The sequence below is a fragment of the Neovison vison genome, chromosome 13 (assembly GCF_020171115.1).
Source record: "Neovison vison isolate M4711 chromosome 13, ASM_NN_V1, whole genome shotgun sequence".
NCBI classification, from domain to species: Eukaryota; Metazoa; Chordata; class Mammalia; order Carnivora; family Mustelidae; genus Neogale; species Neogale vison.
The window spans coordinates 110,093,308-110,116,539 of record NC_058103.1 but is presented as its reverse complement, the minus strand read 5'-3'; the positions used below and the strand labels follow the sequence as shown (position 1 = coordinate 110,116,539).

Below are 23,232 nucleotides of genomic sequence, written 5' to 3'. Positions count from 1 at the left end.
CCTCTTACGACAGTCCCCCTGCCAACCCAAATGTACATACATACTACATTCTGATCACATTGGGAAAAGATGACTCCCCACTCATTGGACTTTGGACCTCTACTTCAGTACATGCTAAGGCCTCTCCCCTTGAAACACCTTCTCTGCTTTATGTTCAAGCCTTAGTTCAGATGTCAGCTTCTCCTTAAAGCCTTACCTCCCCAGTCACTTCGACTCCTCTGTCTTCAGCTTATTACAACACTGACTACAATCTTTCTTTTATCAAAGTTAATAGGGAAGATGTGCTATTTCCCCACTGAATTACAAACACTGTAGGAAACTTATCACGTTGTTTCCTGTATATGAGAGGCACACAGTAAATGCAACAATACACTTTTAACACGTGTGGTGAGAATACCAATTCAAAATAGCCGCCTGAACATGAAGATTTATCCTCTCCCTCCTGAGATCCCACTGAAGGAATAGTAAAGAAGTCTGTAAGAGGTGTAAAACCAGGACAGCAAAGATAATATGAGGATCACCAGCAAGTGGGCTATTTCAACAACTCCCCAGCAGACAGAAGAAGTAGGGATGAAGGCAGTAAGCAGCGCAAAAGAAGCTGGGAACTCAAAGCAATGCCGTGATCCCAATGAGAGAATGCTTGTGTAGGACCACACCTCTGGGTGGTACACACACACACACACACACACACACACACACGCATCATCAGAGAGTTTCTCTTTGCATCTGATTTCAGCTAGAGGTTTTACAAAAAATGCAACCACCATTTATAATATATAAAACATAAATGGACACTAAAAATGTAGCATGGAATTGTTGAACATTTATGCCTTGCATATATGGAACAGGTGATTTTTCTATTGTATCACTGTTAAGTATGATTAGATTATCAGAGATCACAGATGTATAAACACAAAAACTGTGCTTAAAGGGAAACAACAGATAATTTATGGAAAAAAAGAAAACACTAAAAAAAAAAAAAAAACCTGGGGCGCCTGGATGGCTCAGTGGGTTAAGCCACTGCCTTCGGCTCAGGTCATGATCTCAGGGTCCTAGGATCGAGGCCCACATCCAGCTCTCTGCTCAGCGGGGAGCCTGCTTCCTCCTCTCTCTCTGCCTGCCTCTCTGCCTGCTTGTGATCTCTCTCCGTCAAATAAATAAATAAAATCTTTAAAAAAAAAAAACCTGTAAGGAGAAATATTTGGGAAAGTTTTGAATCCATAAAGCAAAAACAGGTTAGTATAAAAAGGGAACAACTAGAGAACAAAGAGGCATTAGAAGTAAAAATGACTGTTCAATTCAAATATCAACAGCTGACGGTAAATTTAAAAAAAATCTCAAAATGTAGAACAAAAAGCTAAGCTGAGAAGTATGAGAGAAAGTAAAAAAGAGGATTTTCTGAATCCTCAGAATTCAGTGAAAGAAGGGAACCCTAATGCCCTAAAGGAGAAGTTGAGAAAACTCTGGCTGTAGACCAAATCCAGCCAGCCACCTGCTATTTTTTTTTTTTAAACAGCCCAGGAGGTAAGAATTTTTTTAAAAAAACTTAAAATGACTACATTTTAAATGGATATACAAGTAGCTACATAGTAGCCTCAATTTTTGCCTCCAGGTCCATAAACCTAAAGTACTTCCTATCTGTCTACTTTAAAAGTTTGCTAAAGGGCGCCTGGGTGGCTCAGTGGGTTAAGCCGCTGCCTTCGGCTCGGGTCATGATCTCAGGGTCCTGGGATCGAGTCCTGCATCGGGCTCTCTGCTCAGCAGGAAGCCTGCTTCCCTCTCACTCTCTGCCTACTTGTGATCTCTCTCTGTCAAATAAATAAATAAAGTCTTAAAAAAAAAAAAAAGTTTGCTAGAGGTGCCTGGATGGCTCAGTCGGTTAAGCGTCTGCCTTCGGCTCAGGTCATGATCCCAGAGTACTGGGATCGAGACCCACATCGGCCTCCCTGCTCAACAGGAAGCCTGCTTCTTGCTTTGCCTCTGCCCCACCTACCCTGCTCATGCTCTTTCTCTCAAATAAATAAAATAAAATAAAAAGTTTAAAGTTTGCTGACCCCCTTCCTAAGACACTCACTGTATGTTATCTATTAATTTCTCTCTGCGTTCTAACATGATATTGAATAAGACTGTCCTTGGAAGGTGTGAAAAAACAATCACTCAAGCCATTTTCTGTGTGTTCTCGGATTCCCATGAAGAATTCTGGCTGAGAAAGAATCAGTCTAGGTGACTCTGCATCCAACCACTTGGAATCCTCAAATGATAATACGGAAGAAAGAAAATGATTACAGAAATTACTTGCACAAATCTTCAGAGCTGAAGGGAAACAGTCTTTAAACTGAAATGCTTACCAAAGGCCCAACACAAGGAATTTAAAACTGTACAGATAAGGCACATCACTGTGAAATTTTTAAAACACTATGATAATTATGAAACATTTCAGAGGAAGAGAAAAGAATCAAACCCAAAAGAACAAGAATCAGACTTCTCAACAGCAACACGATGCTCAACAATGTTACTGTGAAGTCATGCCTTCAAGTTCCTAAGGAAAACTTATTTTCAACCTAGAGCGCCATGAGTGGCCAAACCATTGGCCAAACACAAGTTGGCTATTTACTTCTCTGTCATTGCTTGAAGGCAGCTTGGGATACGGATGTGCGAGCTTATTCAGCAATATGGGAACAATGGCCAGAATAACAAACAGAAATAGTTAAAAAGTGTTTTTTTTCCCTGGGAAACAGGAATAGAAAGGGGGAAGTGGGGCACTAGACTCTGTCATTTCTCATGATACTTTATACTATCTCTATACTATGTGTGAATTTTTTACGAGATAATTCTTTTTTTTAAAAGATTTTATTTATTTATTTGCTAGAGAGAGATCACCAGTAGGCAGAGAGGCAGGCAGAGAGAGAGGAGGAAGCAGGCTCCCCGCTGAGCAGAGAACCCGATGGCGGGGCTCGATCCCAGGACTCTGGGATCATGACCTGAGCCGAAAGGCAGAGGCTTTAACCCACTGAGCCACCCAGGCACCCCTGACGAGATAATTCTTAAACATGTATTAAAAACAGGAGCAAAGCTATGGTCATACACACAAGAAGAGTTTATAGGGTCATTATTTATAGGGAAGGTGAAAGCAGAAGAAACAAAAACTAAAATGCTGGTGATGGAATTTTTGGAAAAAAAATAAGTATGTAAGTCTATAAATGCATAAAATACTAGAGAAAAAAATTGCCAGAGGACTAACTAAATATTCAAAGAAGAACAAAGTGTCAATTTATTCTATAATTATAGAATATGTAATTAGAATTATAGAATATATAATATATATAAATGTTAATTTATTCTATAATGTCCATAAAGAATCTAAAGTAATGTTCTTGGAAATTCTGCTGGTGGATGCAGAAAACAAAAAACAAAAAACAAAAAAACAATGCAGGTACATATCAGAAAGTAGCTTTATTGAGATATAGTATAGTTCACATACCGTATGACTGACCCACTGAAAGTGTACAATAGTTTTTAGTCTTTTCATAGAGTACGCAACTACTGTCACGATCTTAGAAAGAAACCCCATGCCCTTTAGCAGTTGCTCCTCATCTCCCCTCAATCTCACCAGTCTCAGGCAACTTCCAAGTTACTTTTTGTCTCTATCGATTCATCGATTCCAGACATTTAATAGAATCGTATAACATGTGGTCTTTTGTAATTGGCTTCTTGCTACTTTTTTGTGGTTCACCCATGTTGTAGCTGGTACCAGTACTTCATTTCTCCTTAGAGATAAAAAAATATCCCATTGTATGTATAAAGCCCTATTTTGTGTATCCATTCATCTGCTGATAGACATTTGGGCTGTTTCTACTTTTTGACTATAGAGATTAATGGTGCTAAGAACATTCATGTACAAGTTTTTGTGTGGACATATGTTGCAAGTACATTTTAAAATAAAACTGTAAAAATTAAATGGATGTGTAAAAGTTAATGGTATTTTTATTTATTTATTTTAAGAGCGAGTGTATGAGCGGGCGTGGGAGGACAGAGGGAAAAAAAGAGAAAGAATCTTAATCAGGCTTCATGCCCAGCACGGAGCTTGACACAGGGCTCAATCTCACAACCCTGAGAGCAACTTGAGCCAAAATCAGGAGTCAGATGCTTAACTGACTGAGCCATCCAGGTGCCCCAGAAAGATGATCTTATAAGAATAAAGCATTATATAAATTGAAAGTATCCTGGCATTTTTATTTACATGTTTTATGTAACACGCCTTCTCTATATAGTTCCTTTCGTCAACAAATATAAAAATAAACTACAGATACATACTCATGGTGGGGGGGGAATCCAAACAGTAAAAAAGATACACAATGAATGATAAATCTCTCTCTTATCCTTGTCCTCAGAGAAAATACTGCAGTTTCTTAGGTCTTTCCAGAAGTATTTTATGCAAATACCAGCATATGAGAAAGCATTTTTTGTTTCTGTTTTTACACAAATAGGTGCATCATACACATACAATGTTCTGTGCCTTTGCTCCTCCATGAGTACAATTTGAAACTAATGCTCTATTAATACATATACATGTTTCTTTTCAAATAGCTAATGAGGATTTCACTGTATGTACCATAATTTACTTAGTGCTTTATTAATGGGGGGTCCCCCACTTCTTCCTAGCTAACAGAATTTTGTTTTTATTCAAATAGTGAGTGACAATATGTGTCAGGGATAGATGGTCACTCTCCACCCCCAGGGGCTGAATCTTGATTCTTCTAAGCCTCGGAATTCCATTCCCCTTACCAAAAATGGGGTTAGAAATAGTACATGACACAATTCCAGCCCAAGAGAAAAGAATCAATGTCTCCTGGGAGAAATTTTGGAAAGGGTGTTTCCCTTTTTCAAAAGACACATTGGTGGAAAACTCTCCTTTTTCTACCTACGGACATCATTGTGTGAGGCTGTGACTTTCGGAACTGCTGCAAGGATTCTGTCACCTGGACAGAAAGCCAAGAGAGTCCCAGAGAAGCTGGACCACACAGGACTCTGCTCAGCTGCTGCGGTTACCCCCACTCCTCTAGGTCTAATTCTTATGCTTAGAGATAATAAATGTGCTTATTGTTTAAGCCAATATTAGTTGTTACTTCAAGTCTATTACTTGAACCCAAGAGCATCCTAAATGGTACACCTCCTCGGAGGGGCTAAATTCCCTATCATCTCTCTGACCTTATACCCTAAATTTGTAATATCTCCCTGGTATTCGCTCCATAGCATCTGGTGTTTCCCCTTTCATGATGCTCAGTACACCGGCATTTATTTTGACATGTTCATGGGGGTCCATAGGAGACAGTGAGCTTTGCTGAGGGACTGTGCCCATCTCACTAGCAAGTATCAGAAAGTGCCTGGAAACAAATACAGAGAACTATCACACCAAATTTTTGTGTGTTTGTAGAGGCGGGAGGAGTATAAATATATGGATAAAAAACACATAGGAAAGAATACCAGAAGACTGCACAGTGATGGTTTTATGGTAATTAAATAATGGGTGATTTTTATTTCTCTTAAAAATATATATAATACTTATTATAAATATGTATATATAATATAATTATATATGAAATATGTACAATTTTTTTATTTGTCAGAATTTCCAGAACCAGGGTCTCTACCAGGCAGGTAGAAAAAAAGAAAATTTTACTACGTTGAAAAGGACACTCTGACAAACAAGTTAATATGCTCAGAAAGGGACTCCTCAGACTCAAAAAGACAGAGAGTTTACCTAGTATGGTGCGGTACGCACAACAGGAAGGACCCTGTGTTCCCACATTTTGAGATCCACATTTCCCTACAGAACATGTGTGAACATATACACATTATGTTAATGCAACTGGCCCTTGAACAACTTGAAGGTCAGGGGTGCAGTTGAAAATCAGTATATAAAGCATAAAACTTAACTGCTGATGGCCTACTGTTGACCAGAAGTCTTATGGATAACATAAACATAAATCAAGGTAATAAATGTACTTGTTGTTTACTGTGTATGTTATATGTATTAAATACTGTATTCTTTTTTTGTTTGTTTTTGTTTCTTTTTTTTTCCAATTTATTTATTTTCAGAAAAACATTATTCATTATTTTTTCACCACACCCAGTGCTCCATGCAAGCCGTGCCCTCTATAATACCCACCACCTGTATTCTTAAAAGAAGCTGAAGGAAAGGGACACCTGGGTGGCTCACTCATTACGCGTCTACCTTCAGCTCAGGTCATTCATTATTCCAGAGTCCTGGGACTGAGTCCCACATAGGTCTCCCTGCTCTGCGTGAAGGCTGCTTCTCCCTCTCCAGTCTGCCTGCTTGTGTTCCCCCTCTCATTGTCTCTCACTGTCAAATAAATAAATAAAATCTCAAAAAAAAAAAAAAAGCTGAAGGAAAGAAAATGTTATTAAGAAAATCTTAAGGAGGGGTTCCTGGGTGACTCAGCGGTTTAAGCTTCTGCCTCCGCCTCAGGTCATGATCCCAGGATCCTGGGATAGAGCCCCGCATCAGGTTCTCTGCTCAGCAGGGAGCCTGCTTCCCCCTCTCTCTCTGCCTACTTGTGATCTCTGTCAAATAAATAAAGTATTTTTTTAAAAAAAGGAAATCATAAGAGAAATGCATTTACAGTACCATATTTATAAAAAAAATCTGCATGTAAGTGGACCCATGGAGTTCAAACCTGTGCTGTTCAAGGGTCCACTGTATACTGTGCTGCATGATTACTAAGGATAGAAACCGAGCACCAAGGAAATATGAGGAATGGAGTGAACTGTCTTTCCAGATGCTCAGGAACTGTGCTCATTCACAGAGTCTGTCTTCCTTCCTATAACTTGCCTCCCTTAGTCTCATCTGAGCAACTAACTGTAAATGCAGATTTTACTATAATTTTCTATGAAGCATTAACTTTAATTTGGAGCCTTTCCTGTTTGTTAATCTACCGATAACAATTCTCTGCAAAAACTTTCTTTGAGCTTCGTGTTTTCTCAAAAACATAAAGGCTCCCTTCAAGTTTTGGCCACAATTTCCACTTGGCTAAATGCCCAAAAACCAAGTTTTGACTGTAATATATTATGTCTATAGATATTTTATGTGAATACATTCAATTAAAAACATTTTGTGCTATGTATACATAATGATATAAATGAAAAGAGGAAAATAGGGGACCACACATGATAGAGTCCTTTGTACAGAAAATACTAAACCACCATGTGTTTTCAGTTCCATTCTAGCTGTGATGAATTAGCACTGATCTAAACACAGATTTATCTAGTTGTTGTTGCAATAAATTTGCAAAGTTCTGATGGAAACAAATGTGCAGCCTATGATCCCAGAGTAAAGCAATGCTCACTAGAACATTTGGTAATAGTGAAATTATGGTAAAAGAAATAATGAGTAAAAGACAGTAAAAGACACTAAGCTGCTCTATCATTTACAAATGGCCTTCTTTCTTATTTTTCTGTTAACATCGGTCATTCAAAAGTAGTACTTATTTTCAAGCACCTAGAAAGAAATTATTATTATTAAAAAAGTTATTAAAAATTATTATTTCTAAGTCAATCAGAGAAGGACAACTATCATATGATCTCCCTGATATGAGGAAGTGGAGATGCAACATGGGGGGTTAAGGGGGTAGGAGAAGAATGAATGAAACAAGATGGGATCGGGAGGGAGACAAACCATAAGACACTCTTAATCTCACAAAACAAACTGAGGGTTGCTGGGAGAAGGGGGGTTGGGAGAAGGGGGGTGGGGTTATGGACACTGGGGAGGGTATGTGCTATGGTGAGTGCTGTGAAGTGTGTAAACCTGGCAATTCACAGACCTGTACCCCTGGGGATAAAAATATATTATATGTTTATAAAAAAAATAAAAAATTAAAAAAAATTATTATTTCTAGAAGGAAATCAAGATCATCAAAAATAATGAGATCTTTAATTCCAATTTTAAATTTTAAAAAATTCTGAATTTTAATTATGATTTAAATTCCTCTAACAGATATCCATATTTTCTCTTTCTACTCATACTGGCTTTGATATATTTTTGGCTTTTAAAGAATTTGTCTATTTTAGCTAAGTTAAAATTGTTGCCATAAAGTTGTCCATATTTTATTATTATTGTCTGTGGGATAGAACGTCCATTCTGTTTTTAAGGATTTATTTTTTTATTTTAAAGGGAGAGAGAGAGTAGGGGAAGGGGCAGAGGGAGAGGAAAAAAGAGAATCTCAAGCAGACTTCCAGCTGAACTGGGAGAATGAGGTGGGGCTTGATCTCATGACCTGCGCTGAAACCAAGAGTCAGTCGCTTAGCCAGGCACCTCTGTGCCTTTCATTCTTGATAGTGGTCATTTGTGTTTTCTCTCTTTTTTTGTGCTACCGGTAGCATATCAATTTTATTAATCTTTTCAAAGAACCACTTTTGGTTTCCTTTATTTTCTTGACTTTTTATCCATTTTCTATTTCATTGATTTCTATTCTTCTTTCTCTCTACCTTTTTTTTTTCTAAGACAAAGATCACTGACTTTAAATCTTTTTTTGTACATAAGCACTTAAATGTGTAAATTTGTTTCCAAGCACTTAATTAGCTCATCCCATAATCTGATAATGTTACACTTGAATAATCAGTTAAAATACCTTGTAATTTTCCTTATGATTTCCTATTTGATCCGTAGCTTATTTAAAATCTGTTGCCTGGGGCACTTAGGTGGCTCAATTAAGCGCCTGCCTTCAGCTCAGGTCGTGATCCCAGGGTCTCAGGATGGAGTCCTGCCTCAGGGTCCCTGCCCACCATGGAGTCTGCTTCCCCTTATCTCTCCTGCTGCCCACCCCCCACCCCAGGTTTGGCTCTGTCAATTAAATAAATAAAATCTTTTTTAAAATGTTGCTTAACTTCCAAATATTTGTGGATTTCCCAGGTACATCTGTATTACTGAACTCTATCTTCAGAGAACACGTTGAATCTTAAGCCTTCTAAATGTATTCAGACTTGTTTGATGGCCCAATATATGGCCCATCTTGGTGAATGTCCCATAGGCATATAAAAAGAATGTATATTCTTCAGATATTAGCTGTAGTCTTCTATATATGCCAAGAGGGTTGATTGATAGTGTTGCTCAAAGCTTTTATGTCTTTACGGACATTTTTGTCCACTTATTTTACCATTGAGAGAGGAGCGATAAAATCTTCAACTATTCTGAATTTATTCCCTATATCTGTCAATTTTTGCTTTATAATTTTGAAGCTCTTTTATCAGTTGTGTCTCCCTGATGACTAAGCCCTTTTATGTTCCTTAAATGTCCTTCTTTATCCCTAGTAATATGTTTTATCCTAAAGTCTAATTATACAATGTTAATACACCCTCACCAGGACTTTTTTTTTGGGAGGGGGTTGCTTTTTTTTTTTTTTTTTTTGCTTTGTGCTAAAATGATACATCTTTTTCTGTACCTCTCTATGTCTATATTCACCATGTGTCTACTGTTAAGAGCATATTGTTGAATGGAGGTACTTTTTATGGGGGGTACTTACTGAGATGGTTGGCTTTATGACAATCACCTTTCTATTTCTATCCTATTTATCTTTATTCCCTTTTATCTTTTAAAAAAATAATTAATCAAGTATTTCTTGGTATTCCATTTTCTTTCCTTTATTGTCATTTTACCTTTTAATTTTTAGTGTCCACTCTGAGGATTACAGTATGCACCCTTAAGTATCACAATTCTATCAGCGAGAGTTGAGCCTCCTGGATCCCTTTCAAGAGAACCTGCATAACTGATTGACAGCCTCTGGTGACCATGCATCTTTAAATCTACCCATTTTGTTCTCCTGGCCTACTCCCAAAGACTGGGCATAACAAGAATCTAGAGGCTGGTCATTCATGCCCAACACAGAATTTCCTTAATAGACAATCTTTCCTGGGAGACTCTCCGTCAGCCTGGATAAGACCTTTTCAGAACTGTGTTTCCATGTGGGGCTCTACTTACCAATCCATTTCCCCCTGCAAGTGTTAGGCCTGCATCATGGTAAGAAGGCTCTTCCCAACTGTGTGTCTTTCCTCATTAACCTTCACCAGTGCTTGTCCAATAAACCTCTTGTGCATCTAATCCCATCTAAGTGCCTGTTTCTTAGAGGACCTAAACTAACCAGATGGTATGTGTGGTCAGCTTTTAGCAGGTCATACTTACCTGCTGTCAAGGAGCTCCCTATCCTGAACGGAATGTGGGACATGTATTGTCCCTGGCATAAGGTGTGGCTCAATTCCTAAAAGTTTCTCTAGTGGTGTCCTGGGGAAATGCCCTGCCTAATATTCAGCTTATACCAAGGCCACTGGTTCTGTGAATGCACCCAGTAGTAATTTCCCTGGTTTTCCAGTGTAAAATTGGAATTCACAAACTGGAACTTGGACCCTCTCACCTCCACCACCATGTTGAATCCATGGCTTGTGGGATAAGAGCCATCAAAGTAAGAAAGCCCAAGTCGAGGCCTCTGAAACTGTCCTCTCTCTGCTCAAGGCAATAAATCTAAAACAACACTGATTAGATATGACAACAAAAGCACAAGCGGTAAAAGAAAAAATAAACTGAACATCCTCAAAATTAAAAACTTTTGTGCTTCAAAGAATACCATCAATAAAATCAAAACACATAACCCACAGAATGGCAGAAAATCTTTGTAAATTGTGTGTCTGACAGGGACTTGTATTTAGAAATACAAAGAACTATGACAACTCTGTAACAAAAGACAAATAATCCAATTACAAAATGGGCAAGGAATCTAAACAGATATTTCTCCAAAGAATATATACAAGTGACCAATAAACTCATGAAAAGATGTTCAACATCATTAGCCATCAGAGAAATGCAAATCAAAACCATAATGAATACCATTTCACACCCACTAGGAGGGCTGAAATAAAGAGAGAGATAATAACAAGTGTTGTCAAGGATGTGGAAAAGTCAAAATGCATATACTGGTGGTGAGAATATAAAGTGGGACAGCCACTTTGGAAAACAGTTCAGCAATTCCTCATATGACCCAGCAATCCTACTTCTAGGTATATGCTTCCAAATGAAAATATATGTCCACATATTATTTATTCGTAATAGTTAAAAAGCAGAAACAACCTAGATGTCTGTCAACTGACGCATGGATATATAAAATGTGGTTATCCATACAATGGAATATTATTTGGCAATAAAAAGAAATGAAGAACTAATACATGATATAACATGGCTGAACCTTGGAAACATTATGCCAAGTGAAAGAAAGTAGACACAAAAGACCACATACTATATGAAATCATTTATATGAAATGGCCAAAAAGGGAAATCTAAGACACAGAAAGTAGACTGGTAGTTCCCTGGGAAGAGGGGCAGGTGCTGGGGAAAAATGGAGAGTGACAGCTGGTGAATATGAGGTTTTTTCCTAGGCTAATGAAAACGTTCTAAAAGTTAATTCTGTTGATGCTTGCACAATGCTGTGACTATACTCAAAACCACAGAATGGTACCTTTGGGGGGGGGTGCATTGTATGTTATGTGAATTATATCTCAATAAGCTGTTTAAAAACCAAACAAAAATCCTGCAACCTGGTGGGAATGTCAAAGATTAGTACCACTGCCAAAGCCCTAAAGGAAATGAGGGTTGTTCCTACAATAAGTCCATTTAATTCTCCAGTCTGGTCCCTGCAGAATTCAGACAGACTTTGGAGAATGACTATGCATGCACGTTCAACCAACTAATAACCCCAGCTGCATGCTGGTTACCCAACACAAGGAGTCCAGAGTGTGACCTGGCAACAGCCGAAGACTGTGGTTTGATGGGACTCACTCTGTCCCCTGGACTGAGTGTGCTCCCTTTGGGAACTCAGACCTCTAACTCAGTAAAGCCCAAAGTTCCAGGGTTGGGAACCACATAGTCCTCTGGTGGGTCTTTGAAAATGATGACAGATGGGGCCACGCCTACTTCTACTCCTTTATTCTCAGGCCCATGTATAATTTCTGCTGCAAACACAGCTTCATATTGCAGTTTCTGGTTTAGTGAATGAACTTGCTCCCCATCTTTGCAGACTGTTGCCTCCATATTGGTGCTTCAGTTGTGCCTTCAGGAGGCCATTCCACTGTCCTATGAGGCTCCTGTTTCTGGATGATGTGGCAAGAGTTCATGCCGGCACCTCTTTCACAATGAATTGGGTCTCTTGGATGGTTGAAATGTTGTGGGGATTTCTAGCCCTATAAAACATGTATCTGTAACCCCCAAACAGTTGTGTTGGCTGAGGTTCTGCAGACTAGAAAGGCAAATCCACACCCAGAAGTAATCAGAGAACAAATTACTGGCCCTTTCAGGATGGAAGGGACCCAATTTAGTAAACTTACCACAAAATGGCTACGGTTTTATTTTCTTATAAAATATTTTGTCTGGTTTTGGTATCAGGTAATGTTTGCCTAATGAATGAACTGTGACATGTTCTTTCCTCTATTTTTAGCAAGACATTGTGTAGAATTAGAATTATTTATTCCTTAAGTGTGTGTGACAGAATTCAGCAATGAAATCACCTGGGCCTGAAGGTTTCTTTACCGGAAAGTTTGTAACTATTTTCAAGTACAGTTTCACTAAGAGTTATAGAACTTTTCAGGTACTTTTTATTTTCTTAAAGTATGTATCTTTAAAGGGAATTGGCTAATTTCACCTAAGTTAATGAATTTATGAGCACAAAGTTGTTCAGAACATCCCTTACTATTCATTTTATGTCTGTAGGTTCTTGATGAATTTGCTCTGTTTATTTGTTGCTGTCTTTTGGCTATATCTTTCACTTTATAGTGGTTGCACTAAGGATTATAATATACCTATTTAACTTTTTGTGGACTACTTAAAGTGAATATCCAGCCACTTTAAGTAATACATAGAAGCCCTAAAACCAAAAAAGGTTGTTTTATCCTCACTCGTCTATGTTATGGTTGTAATATGTATTATGCCTCCATAAATCCCACCAATGTTAGAATTTTTGCTTTCAACAGCCATTAATATTTTAAGTTACTCAACAGGAGAAAATAATATAATCACTGATAGTTACTCTTTGTTGCTTTTTCTTCATTTCTGAAGTTAAATTTACCTCTGATACCATTTACCTTCGGCCTAAAAAATTTCCTTTAGCATTTTCTTTAGAGTATGTCTACTGGCAATAAATTCTCTTATTTTTCCTCAGTTTTGAATAACTTTATTACATTATCATTGCTGAAGGATACTTTTGTTAACTATAGAATTCTGATTTGATTGTTCTTCCCTCCTTTGCTACCTTCATTATGTTGTTTCATCACGGTGTCTGAAGAGACGCCTTCAGCTACTTAAACTATTACTCCTCTACCATTTTTCCAGGCTGCCTTCAAAATTTCTTCATTATCTTTGGTTCCAGCAGGTTGACTATGATGTGTCTGAGCATGGTTTTCTTAGCATATACTCTCTGCTTTGTTGAATTTCTTTACTCTGTAAAAACATTTCTTTTACCAAATTTGGAGATTTGGGGCCATTATCACTTCAAGTATTTTTTTCCACCCATGTCTTTTTCTCCTTCTGAGACTTCAATGACCCAAATAGTAAGCTCTTTTAATATTGTCCACACGTCCCTCAGGCTCTACTAATTTTTTTTCCGATCTTTATTTTCTGTTCTTCAGATTAGATCACTTCTATTGCTTATCTTCAATTTCACTAATGCTTTTCACTGTTGTCTTCACTTTGCTACTGAGCTCATTCAGTGATTTTTTAAATTTCAGATATTATATTCTTAAAATCTCATATCTCTATTTCATTCTTTTTTTACAGTTCTTGTTCTCAACTGAGAATATCTATCTTCCCATTCATTTCAAGAGTGTTTACATCATGGAGCATAACTGTAATGATCATATAAGTGTTTTAATTTGGTAGCTGTTCTACTACTAAATTCCAATGTCTGCTTCATCTTGTTATTGACATTTATTGATTGTCTTCTTTGGAGAATTGGCCATTATTTTGCGATTTGTTGTAGGTAAGATAATTTTAGACTCACGCTGAATATTATGTTGTGAGACTCTGGATCCTGCTAACATCCTTCATACCTTTACAGTTGTTTATAGAATCAGGTTAAGTTTGGTGCCCTAGTATTACATCACGGCTAAAACTAGAAGTGTCAAATTTTTTTTGAGTCTTGAAAAAAATAGCAATAGCTGAATACCTCCTTAATATGATAAAAAAAAAAAGCTATGTTTAATGGAGAAAAGCTAGATTAATTCCCATTAAAATTGGAAACAAGACAAATAAACATCCATCCCTATTACAGCTAAACATTATTTGACATGTAAAAGCCAATAATACTAGAAAGAAAAAAGAGCAAGAGGTACAAAAAAAACTTCAATACATCGAAAATACATATATTTCTAAGAAAAACACAATAAAGTAAGTAAAATAACACTAAAAGTGTAAATAAATAAAACACTCAATCACTTGGGAATTTTAAAATTCTCTCCTAAGTAATACATGTGCCAAAGAAGCAATCAAAACCAGAGGTTACCAAATCTGGAATTTATTCTGGTGAAAGTAAGCCAGAAATTTTGCTTCATTTTTCCCCATATGACTATCCAGTTGACTCAATACCATTTCCTCAAGAACCCAAAATTTCCAAACTGATTTAAAATGCTGTTTTCATGCCATACTAAATAGGGTAAGGAAGAGCTCCTTCTCTACATAAGAAAAACCAGAAGCGCTCTAGTTGGTGCTATTGGCTGGATCTTCAGTAACAGCTTCTCAGATTTGCTTCAACAATGTCTTCCCTTCCAATTCATTTTATTAAAACAAAACAAAATGAATTTTAAAAATCTCCAAATGTGGAATACAGAAGAGAGGCTTCTATTTTCCTGACTGAAGTCCGATGTGGCACCATGCAAGCCTCGGGAGAGGCTGGTGTTTCAGGCATGGTCAGCTATGTCAACCACTGGTGGGCGTATAACTAGGATGAGATTAGAGTAATGTGGCAACACAGAGGTCAGCGGCCACCTCAGTAAAAGCAGTTTTATTGCAATGATGTGGGTGTGGGTTAGACTAGAGTGGGTTAAGGAAAGCATCAGAGAAGCAGACATGATGGGGGAAGGCAACTCTTTCAGGAACACTGATTATTCGGGTGAACAGAGAAGTAAGTCACAGCTAAAGAGGACTGCAAGGTCAAGGCAGGACATTTCAAGGACAGAATGTACAAATGGGAATGATCCATTCCCAGGGGAGATGACTGTTGTGCCTCTCTATCGCTGCTGGGAGGGTGTTGATTCCAGCATGAGCAAGGACTCTGACCAACAGGTACAAGGAGGCACTGTCAGCTTGAGGGCCCTCCTGAGGAGTCCGAAGCAACTGCTGATTTGGAGTTTGCTCTTATGCTATACAGAGGAAGGCTGAGGGCGAACCAAGGCAGGAATGTGAATGAAGGATGTATAAGAAGAAATGCATCTATTCAGTGGTAGGCCCTCACCATCTCTCGTCCAGATCAGGGAGACACAAATATTGTGTGACCTTTAGGAGAAAACATCGGAATCTGCTAAACTGGAATAAGACTACCATATAATCTCTAAATCAGAATTAAAGTAGAGTAAGATAATTCCAGGTTTAAAATTGTCTTTTACCTCTTTGTTACCTTATATACATTTTTTTTTTAAGATAAGTGATTCCAGGACTATGACATCAAGGGGATACCTAGATTTAACTCTTTTTAAATTTTTGTTAAGTCTAGAGAAATTCTAATAAGATACATTTTAGAATGTTATAAATGGTAACTCATCATTCTAACCTACTGAGAAAATTTTTTTTCTGTTTTACTGAAGTTAAATACATACTTACTCTGAATAATATTTCTTCATTCCATTTTGGATTCAAAGTCTAAAAGACAATAAACATAGTATAACTAATTTTTTTATATTTTGTCATATAAAAATTTAAAAATATTTAAAATTTTTTTGAATACTGCTAAGTCTAACCTTTTTAATGGTTTTTGTTTGCACACTTGTAAAAACTCCATTCATTGGATCATATAACGTCACTCTCACATAAGGATCACTGTTAAAATAAAAAAATAATAATAATTGTTGCTTATTCCCAAACTCAGATTGCTCAAACTATAAAAATCACAGATTTTTCCTTGTTAGCACTTTCTATAATTATTTCCTATGCTTAAACAGAAGGGTTCCTTAAGCAGGAGTAAATAATTACAGTAATTTCTGCATCTTGTTAAAAAGCTAAAGTACTGTGTTAGTGAAAAAGACAAAGAATTGGAAAGAAAACCTTTTAATCTAATTTAATGATTTCCAACCTTTTTAGATTTTTAAAAATTTGTTCCATTTTTATTACATTCTTTCTTCTTTTGGGTTAAGACTGTCAATTTAATGATTCTCAAGATTAGCTCTGCAAGACCTCACGCTGTTCCAAGTTACCTCATGGGTGTAAACTTTTTCTTTTTTCTTTTTTTTATTAAAATAAGACAAAGTGTTTTCAGTTGAAAATAATGTAACCCTTTCTACAAAGAGACATGGAAAAGAAAAATCTTGTGATATTTACGTTTGCAAAGCAAAAGACTATAGACACTTTATTTGTCCATGGTCAAATTTCTCCAATTCCTCTGAGGATCCTAAATACTCATGATTCTCCTCCACCAGCTTCTCCTCCCATTTCTTCATACAACCTTACCTCTTACTTTAATTGGCAAAAATCAAAGCCATCAGACCACTTTACATGCTGGCAAATCAGACCATAAATACATGCTGGTATTTATCATACGGCATCCTTATCCCTAACCTCATTGACTCAGGCAATGCGCTCCCTGGTTGAGGCCAGTTCCTCTTTGTGCATGTTCCTCCCACCTGCTCTGAAATCTTTTATCATCTGTTTTCACTTCTCCTTTTATATTGTCAGATTTCTTTTGACCTAGGTTTTTCTAATCATAAAAACACATTTTTAAACTGCCCCCCACTCCTTAACTCCCTCTCTTTCCTCCAGCAGAGTGAGCTAGATTGTCTTTCTTCCAATTTCAAACTTTCCAGGAAAATAATCTGCAATAATATTAATAACAATAATGACTAATCCTTATATAGTAATTACTCTGTGCCAGGCACCTTTCTGAACAGTTTATAAATATTAACTCTTAGAATCCTTAAAACTACTTAGGAGGTAGGCATGGTTACTGTCTTTATTTTTGTACAGACAGGTCAGCCAACTTACTGCAGATCATAAAGCGTTCCGTGCGAGGACGAGGACTGACACTCCAGCACGGGGCTCCCGAGGCCATGTTCTCAGCCACACAGCCAACCACCCCCTTTCTTCATTCCCTCAACTTCCTCTGCTCTTGAAAGCCCTAGAATGTGGTTTCTATCTCTTTCCTTCCTACCTATTCCTCTGAAACTGCTCTCTAAAAGTCACCAATTTGCTAAAGCAATTAACACCTTCCAGACACTTATTTTGTTGGTCCTCTCTATTTTGGATACCACTGATTACTTCCTCTTTGAAACTAATCTCATTTGCTTTCATGACACACCCCCTTCTGGTTGTCCTCATACTATTCCAACTGTTCCCTCTCAGCCTCTCCCTTAAGCTCCTCTCCAGCAACTACCAGTTAAATATGGACATTCCCCAATGTCTTGCCATTGGCTTTTTGTTCTCAAAGTTTTCCCTTCACAATCTCATCTATGGTTTTAAAAACTTTAAGAGCAACTTCTTATTGTTCTGACTCATAACTAAAAGGTCTGAGAAGGGTTTTGTCCATTTTTTAATTAGCTATTTTATACATTATTTGGAGTTGTAAGACGTCTTTATATATCATGAATTTAAGGCTTCTATCAAATATATGTTTTGAAAGTATTATCTCCCAATCTGTGGCTTGCCTTTTCTTATCATTACCTGTGTCTTGCAAATAAAATTTTTAATCCTGATTAAGTGCAGTTCAACATTTTTCTTCCTTTATGGTTCATATTTTTCTAAGTCCCATTCAAGAAATCTTTGCATAACCCAGTAGAGCACAGATTTTTCTCCTACATGTCCATGTAGAAGTTTTAAATTTTAGCTCTTATTAATTTTCTATATGATGTGTGGTAAGGAACGAGATTAATTTTGTTCCATACAGACAACCTGTTGTTCCAGTACTGACTATCCTTCTCTTGAATTACCTTAACACATTTTGGTGAAAAACAACCAGCCATGTATTTGTCTGTGTGTGTGTGTGTTTGTGTATGTGTTTCTATACTCTTTTCTTCTATTCCACTGAACAATATATCTATTCTTATGCCAATGCCACTCTGTTTCAGTAGCATAACTTCAATTTTGTTCTCCTTTTATGAAACTGCTTTGGTTTATTCCATACACTTTGACTTTCCATAAAAATAATGGAATAAGTTTATCAATTTCTCCAAAAACACATGCAGGGATTTTGACTGGGATTGTGCCAAATCTAATCAATTTGAAGAAAGATTTAAAAACTCTAAGAAAAGTGAATCTTCTGGGCGCCTGGGTGGCTCAGTGGGTTAAGCCACTGCCTTCGGCTCAGGTCGTGATCTCAGGGTCCTGGGATCGAGTCCCACATTGGGCTCTCTGCTCAGAAGGGAGCCTGCTTCCTCCTCTCTCTCTCTCTCTGCCTGCCTCTCTGCCTACTTGTGATCTCTCTCTGTCAAATAAATAAATAAAATCTTAAAAAAAAAAAAAAAGAAAAGTGAATCTTCCAATTCATGAACACAAGCATATTTATCCACTGATTTAAAGCTTTGATTTCCCACAGCAATGTTCTGTAGTTTTCATGCAAATCTTTTGTTAAATATATTTTTAGGGTTTTTGTTCTTATTGTTTTGTTTTGTTTTTGTTTTTGTTTTAGTACAATCCATGCCCAGTGTGGAGCCCAACATGGTGCTTGAACTCACAACCCTGAGATTAAGACCTGAGCTAAGATCAAGAGATGGATCCTTAACCAACTGAGCCACTCAGGTGTCCCACTGAGTTTTGTTTTTATGCTATTTTAAATGGATAATTTAAAAAAAATTATTTTCCAATTGGTCATTGATAGTATATAAAAATATAATCAGTTTTGGTACATTGAGTTCGTATCCTGTGGTCTTCTTATACCTTATTAGGTCTAGCAGATTTTTTATGGACTCTTTAGGGCTTTCCATGTACTTGATCATGTCGTCTGCAAATAAAGACAGTTTTCTTTCTTTTCAGTCTGAATTACTTTAATTTCTTCTCCTTTGCCACATTATACAGCTAGGACATCCAATACAGTGTTGAATTGACTGTAAGAGTACAAAACCTTGTCTTATTCCTGAATTTAAGTAGAAAGCATTCAGACTGCCACCACTGAGAATGATATTAGCTATTGGTTTTTTCACAATAACCTTAATCAGGTTTAGAACATTCCCATCTGTCCCTAGTCTGTTAGGAGTTTCTATCATGAATGTGTGCTGAATTCTGTCAGATGGTTTTTTTGCTTTCACTGAAATGATCATGATTTTTTCATTTATTCTATTAATATGATGAATTGCATTCTATTAATATGATGAACTTGATTACTCTTTGGATGTTAAATCAATCTTACATTTTACTCTTAGCTTGCTGAGATTTTTTTTTTTTTTTAACATGAACAGGTGTTGGATTTTGTCAAATGTACTTTCTGTATCTATTGAAGTAATACTATGGTGTTTTTTTCTTACTGTATTAATACGATGAATTACATCAATAGATTTTATTTATTTATTTATTTATTTGAAAGAGAGGGCATGAGTGGGGGTGGGGGTGAAGGGAGAGGAAGAAACAGGCTCCCGACTGAGCAAGGAGCCCAATGTGGGGCTCGATCCCAGGACCCTGAGATCATGACCTGAGCTAAAGCCAGATGCTTAACCAAATAAGTCACCCAGGTGCCCCTGATAGATTTTTTTTTTTTTAAACCAGAACATTTATTATTGTGTGACTAACTGTTGAAATCCTTAGGATAACTGGAGGCCCCAGGAGAGATTACTTGTTGTTCTTCATGGAATCTGTCTGTGGTATACAATTTCTGGGTGCCTCATTCAACGGGTCCCAGTGGTATTTCGTCTCTTAGCCTTGGCTAGTTATATTTTCTCTTCTGCTTGACAGGATAGCCACATTTGCCAAAGGTTGACTCTGAAGGTAGTAGGCCTTAGAGCTCCAGTGGTGGCATATCAAGTACATCTTACTGTGATGCTTTCTAAATGATGACATTTCCTCTGCCTTCCTCTCTGCCTACTTGTGATCTCTCTCTGTCAAATAAATAAATAAAAAATCTTTAAATGATGACATTTCCTTTGTCATCTTGTTTTTGTTGCAGAGACCAAAGAGGTTGGAAGAGAAGGCACTTCCACTGTATCCTACCCTGATAGATTCTTTTTTTAAATGTTGCATAAACCTTACATTCCTAGAAAAATGCCCACCTGGTCATATATTGTTATATATTGTTCAATACAGTGCTATTCAAACTTTCTATTTCTTCTGTGATTAATTTTGGTAATTTCTCTCTTTCAAGGATTTTGTCTACTTCATCTAAGTTGTGTACAATTCCTTATAGGGATGAGATTGTGCACAGTGTTCCCTTTTTGTTTTTTCTGTTCCATAGGATCTCGAGCAATGCCTCTGTTTTCATTCCTATTATGGTAATTTGTGCCTTCTCTCTTTTGTTCTTGATCAGTCTAGCTAGAAGTTTAAAATTTTTATTGACCCCTTCAAAAAAAAGCTTTTGACTGCAATGATTACTTTCTATCATTATGCACTTTCTACTTCACTAATTTCTGCTGTTACCTTTATTATTTTCCTCCTTCTACTTACTTTGGACTTAGTATGCTCTTTCTCTCATTTCTTAAGATCAGAACTCAAATCATTCATTAGATTTTTCTCCTTTTCTAAGTTAGGCACTTTAAAACTATATATTTTCCTCTAAATATTACTCTAGCTGCATCCCCAAAATTTTGATATTGCTGTATATTCATTTTCATTCTGTTCAAAATGTTTCCTAATTTCTCTTGTGGTTTTTTCTTTGACCCATAGATTATTTAGAAGAATACTGTTTTACTTCCAAATATTTGGGGGTTTTCTAAATATCATAATATTATTTATTTATAATTTAATTCCACTGTTATCAGAGAACATCCTCTATATAATCTCAATGTTTTCAAAATTCCTGAGACTTGTTCTAAAATGGTGTATGTTGGTAAATGTACCATATGCACTTGAAAATAATGTGAATTTTGCAGTTTTTTGATTTATTGTTTTATGGCCCAATATTATGGCTGACAGACTCTAGGGCAGCTCCTACTATCCCCACCTCCTAATGTTTATGCCCTTTGAGTTATCCTCCTCTTAAATGTGGGAAAGACCTATGTATTCTAACCAAAACACTAGGGCAAAAGTGACAAAATGTATGTTGATTGTATTATGTAAGACTGTAACCCATCTATGCTTAGAGATGCCCTCCTTTGCTAGCTTTGAAAAAGCAAGTTGTTAGCTTGCAAGCTGCCATATGAAGGTCATACATATGACCTTCCTAAGTTACAAAGTTCCTAAGTAAGGAACTTAGGGTGGCCTCTGGCTGATAGCCAGCAAAAATGAAGCCCTCAGTCTGGCAGCTGAAAGGAACTGAATGCTATCAATAACTACATAAATTTGAAAGTGGATTCTTCCCCAAAGAAGCCTCAGATGAGGCCATACCCCTAGCCAATACTTTGACTGCAGTTATTTGAGACCCTGAAGCAGACAACAAAGCTAAACCATGCAAGGATTTTGACCCACATAAACTGAGATAATAAGTTTTTGTTCTTTTAAGCTAATTTTATGGTCATCAGTCTTGCAGAAATAGAGAAATAATACATTTAGGGCCATGCTGGTGAATGTACAACATCCACTTGAAAAGAGTGTATACGTGCAATTGTTAGAAACAGTGTTCCTTATGTTGAAGTTGTTCATAATATTGTCCAAATTTGTGCTTTTGTAGATTTTCTAATCTAGTTGTTTCATCTATTGCTGAAAGAGGTGTTGATGTCCCCACTATGATTGTGAAATTTTTAAATTTATCCTTTTAATTCTGTCCAGTGTTATTTCATATATTTTCAAGTTCTATTCATAGGTCCATACTTGTGATTGTTTTATAATTTATTTGTGATTTATGATTGTTATGGCCTCTTGGTTACTCTTTTGTTGTTATAACATGTCTGCAAATACTTTCTGGTGTTGAAATCTATTTTATCAGATATTAATAAATCCACTTCATCTTCTTATTCTTACTTTCCGCGTGGCATATTTCTTTGGGTCCATTTTATTTCTCCTTAACTGTGTCTCTTTTAAATGTATCTTTTATAAACAACACGTAATTGGGTCTTGTTTTTCAATCTATTCTAACAACCTCTGCCTCATATTTACCTTTGTCCATAAATGTTTAATACTATTATTGGTACAATTAGATTTAGGTCTACCAATTTATAACAGGTTTTCTATTCTTCTCCTTCCTCTTTTATTCTTTTTCTATTTCTTCTTCTTCTCCCCCCCCCCTTTTTTTTGGATCATTTAGATCATTTATTCTTCCATTCCTGGGCTTTTATTTAATTATTTCACTTTTTTGGGAATTTCATCTAAAAATGTCTGTTGGCTTTTTATCAATAATTCTTTACATTACTTTTAGTGGTTTACATAGATATTATAAGACACACCCTTAATTTTTTATTCTACTTACATTTAATACTGAACCACTCTACTAAACTTTTACTTAGTTTAGTAAAGAGGTCCATAGCTGTGTTGAGGACCTGGAGCTAGTGTATTAAATTAAGAATACGCAGATTAGGATCTACTGAGTGAAGAGGAATAAACCACCCACATGGGGTTAGACAGGAAGCTCCCTCAGCATCTAAGCTCCCACTCTGGGGAAGTGAAAGCCCCAGGGTCATTTTCATTGAAGGTGCTTTTAATATACTCACATAAAGGAGGTGAAGCACAAGGTTTGTTACTTATAGATCTCATAAATGGGAGGAACTGGGGAAAAGAAACAAGACAGAGATCTCCCCACCCTGAGACCAAGACCTGAGCCAAGATCAAGAGTTGGACACTTAAGTGACTGACCCACCCAGGGGTTCCAGGTCTCTCATTTGTTTATTAAGAAATAATTTCTACTGATCTAGTTTTTAGTTCAATTAAGTTTTCCTCTTTGTCTGAATTCTGCTGTTAATTCTACC

The 23,232-nt window shown here is 36.8% G+C and overlaps 1 protein-coding gene across 1 annotated transcript in view; it reads right to left on the bottom strand.

The window, feature by feature from the left end:
* Window positions 1–23,232, bottom strand: part of NEDD4 (NEDD4 E3 ubiquitin protein ligase) — a 123,832-nt gene that overhangs the window by 82,309 nt on the left and 18,291 nt on the right. Inside the window, exons 3-4 of the mRNA XM_044231605.1 lie at window positions 16,003–16,081; window positions 15,866–15,904 (exon numbers count right to left, since the gene is read on the bottom strand). Coding sequence (XP_044087540.1) covers window positions 15,866–15,904; window positions 16,003–16,081 — 118 coding nt within the window. The remainder of the gene's footprint in view (window positions 1–15,865; window positions 15,905–16,002; window positions 16,082–23,232) is intronic.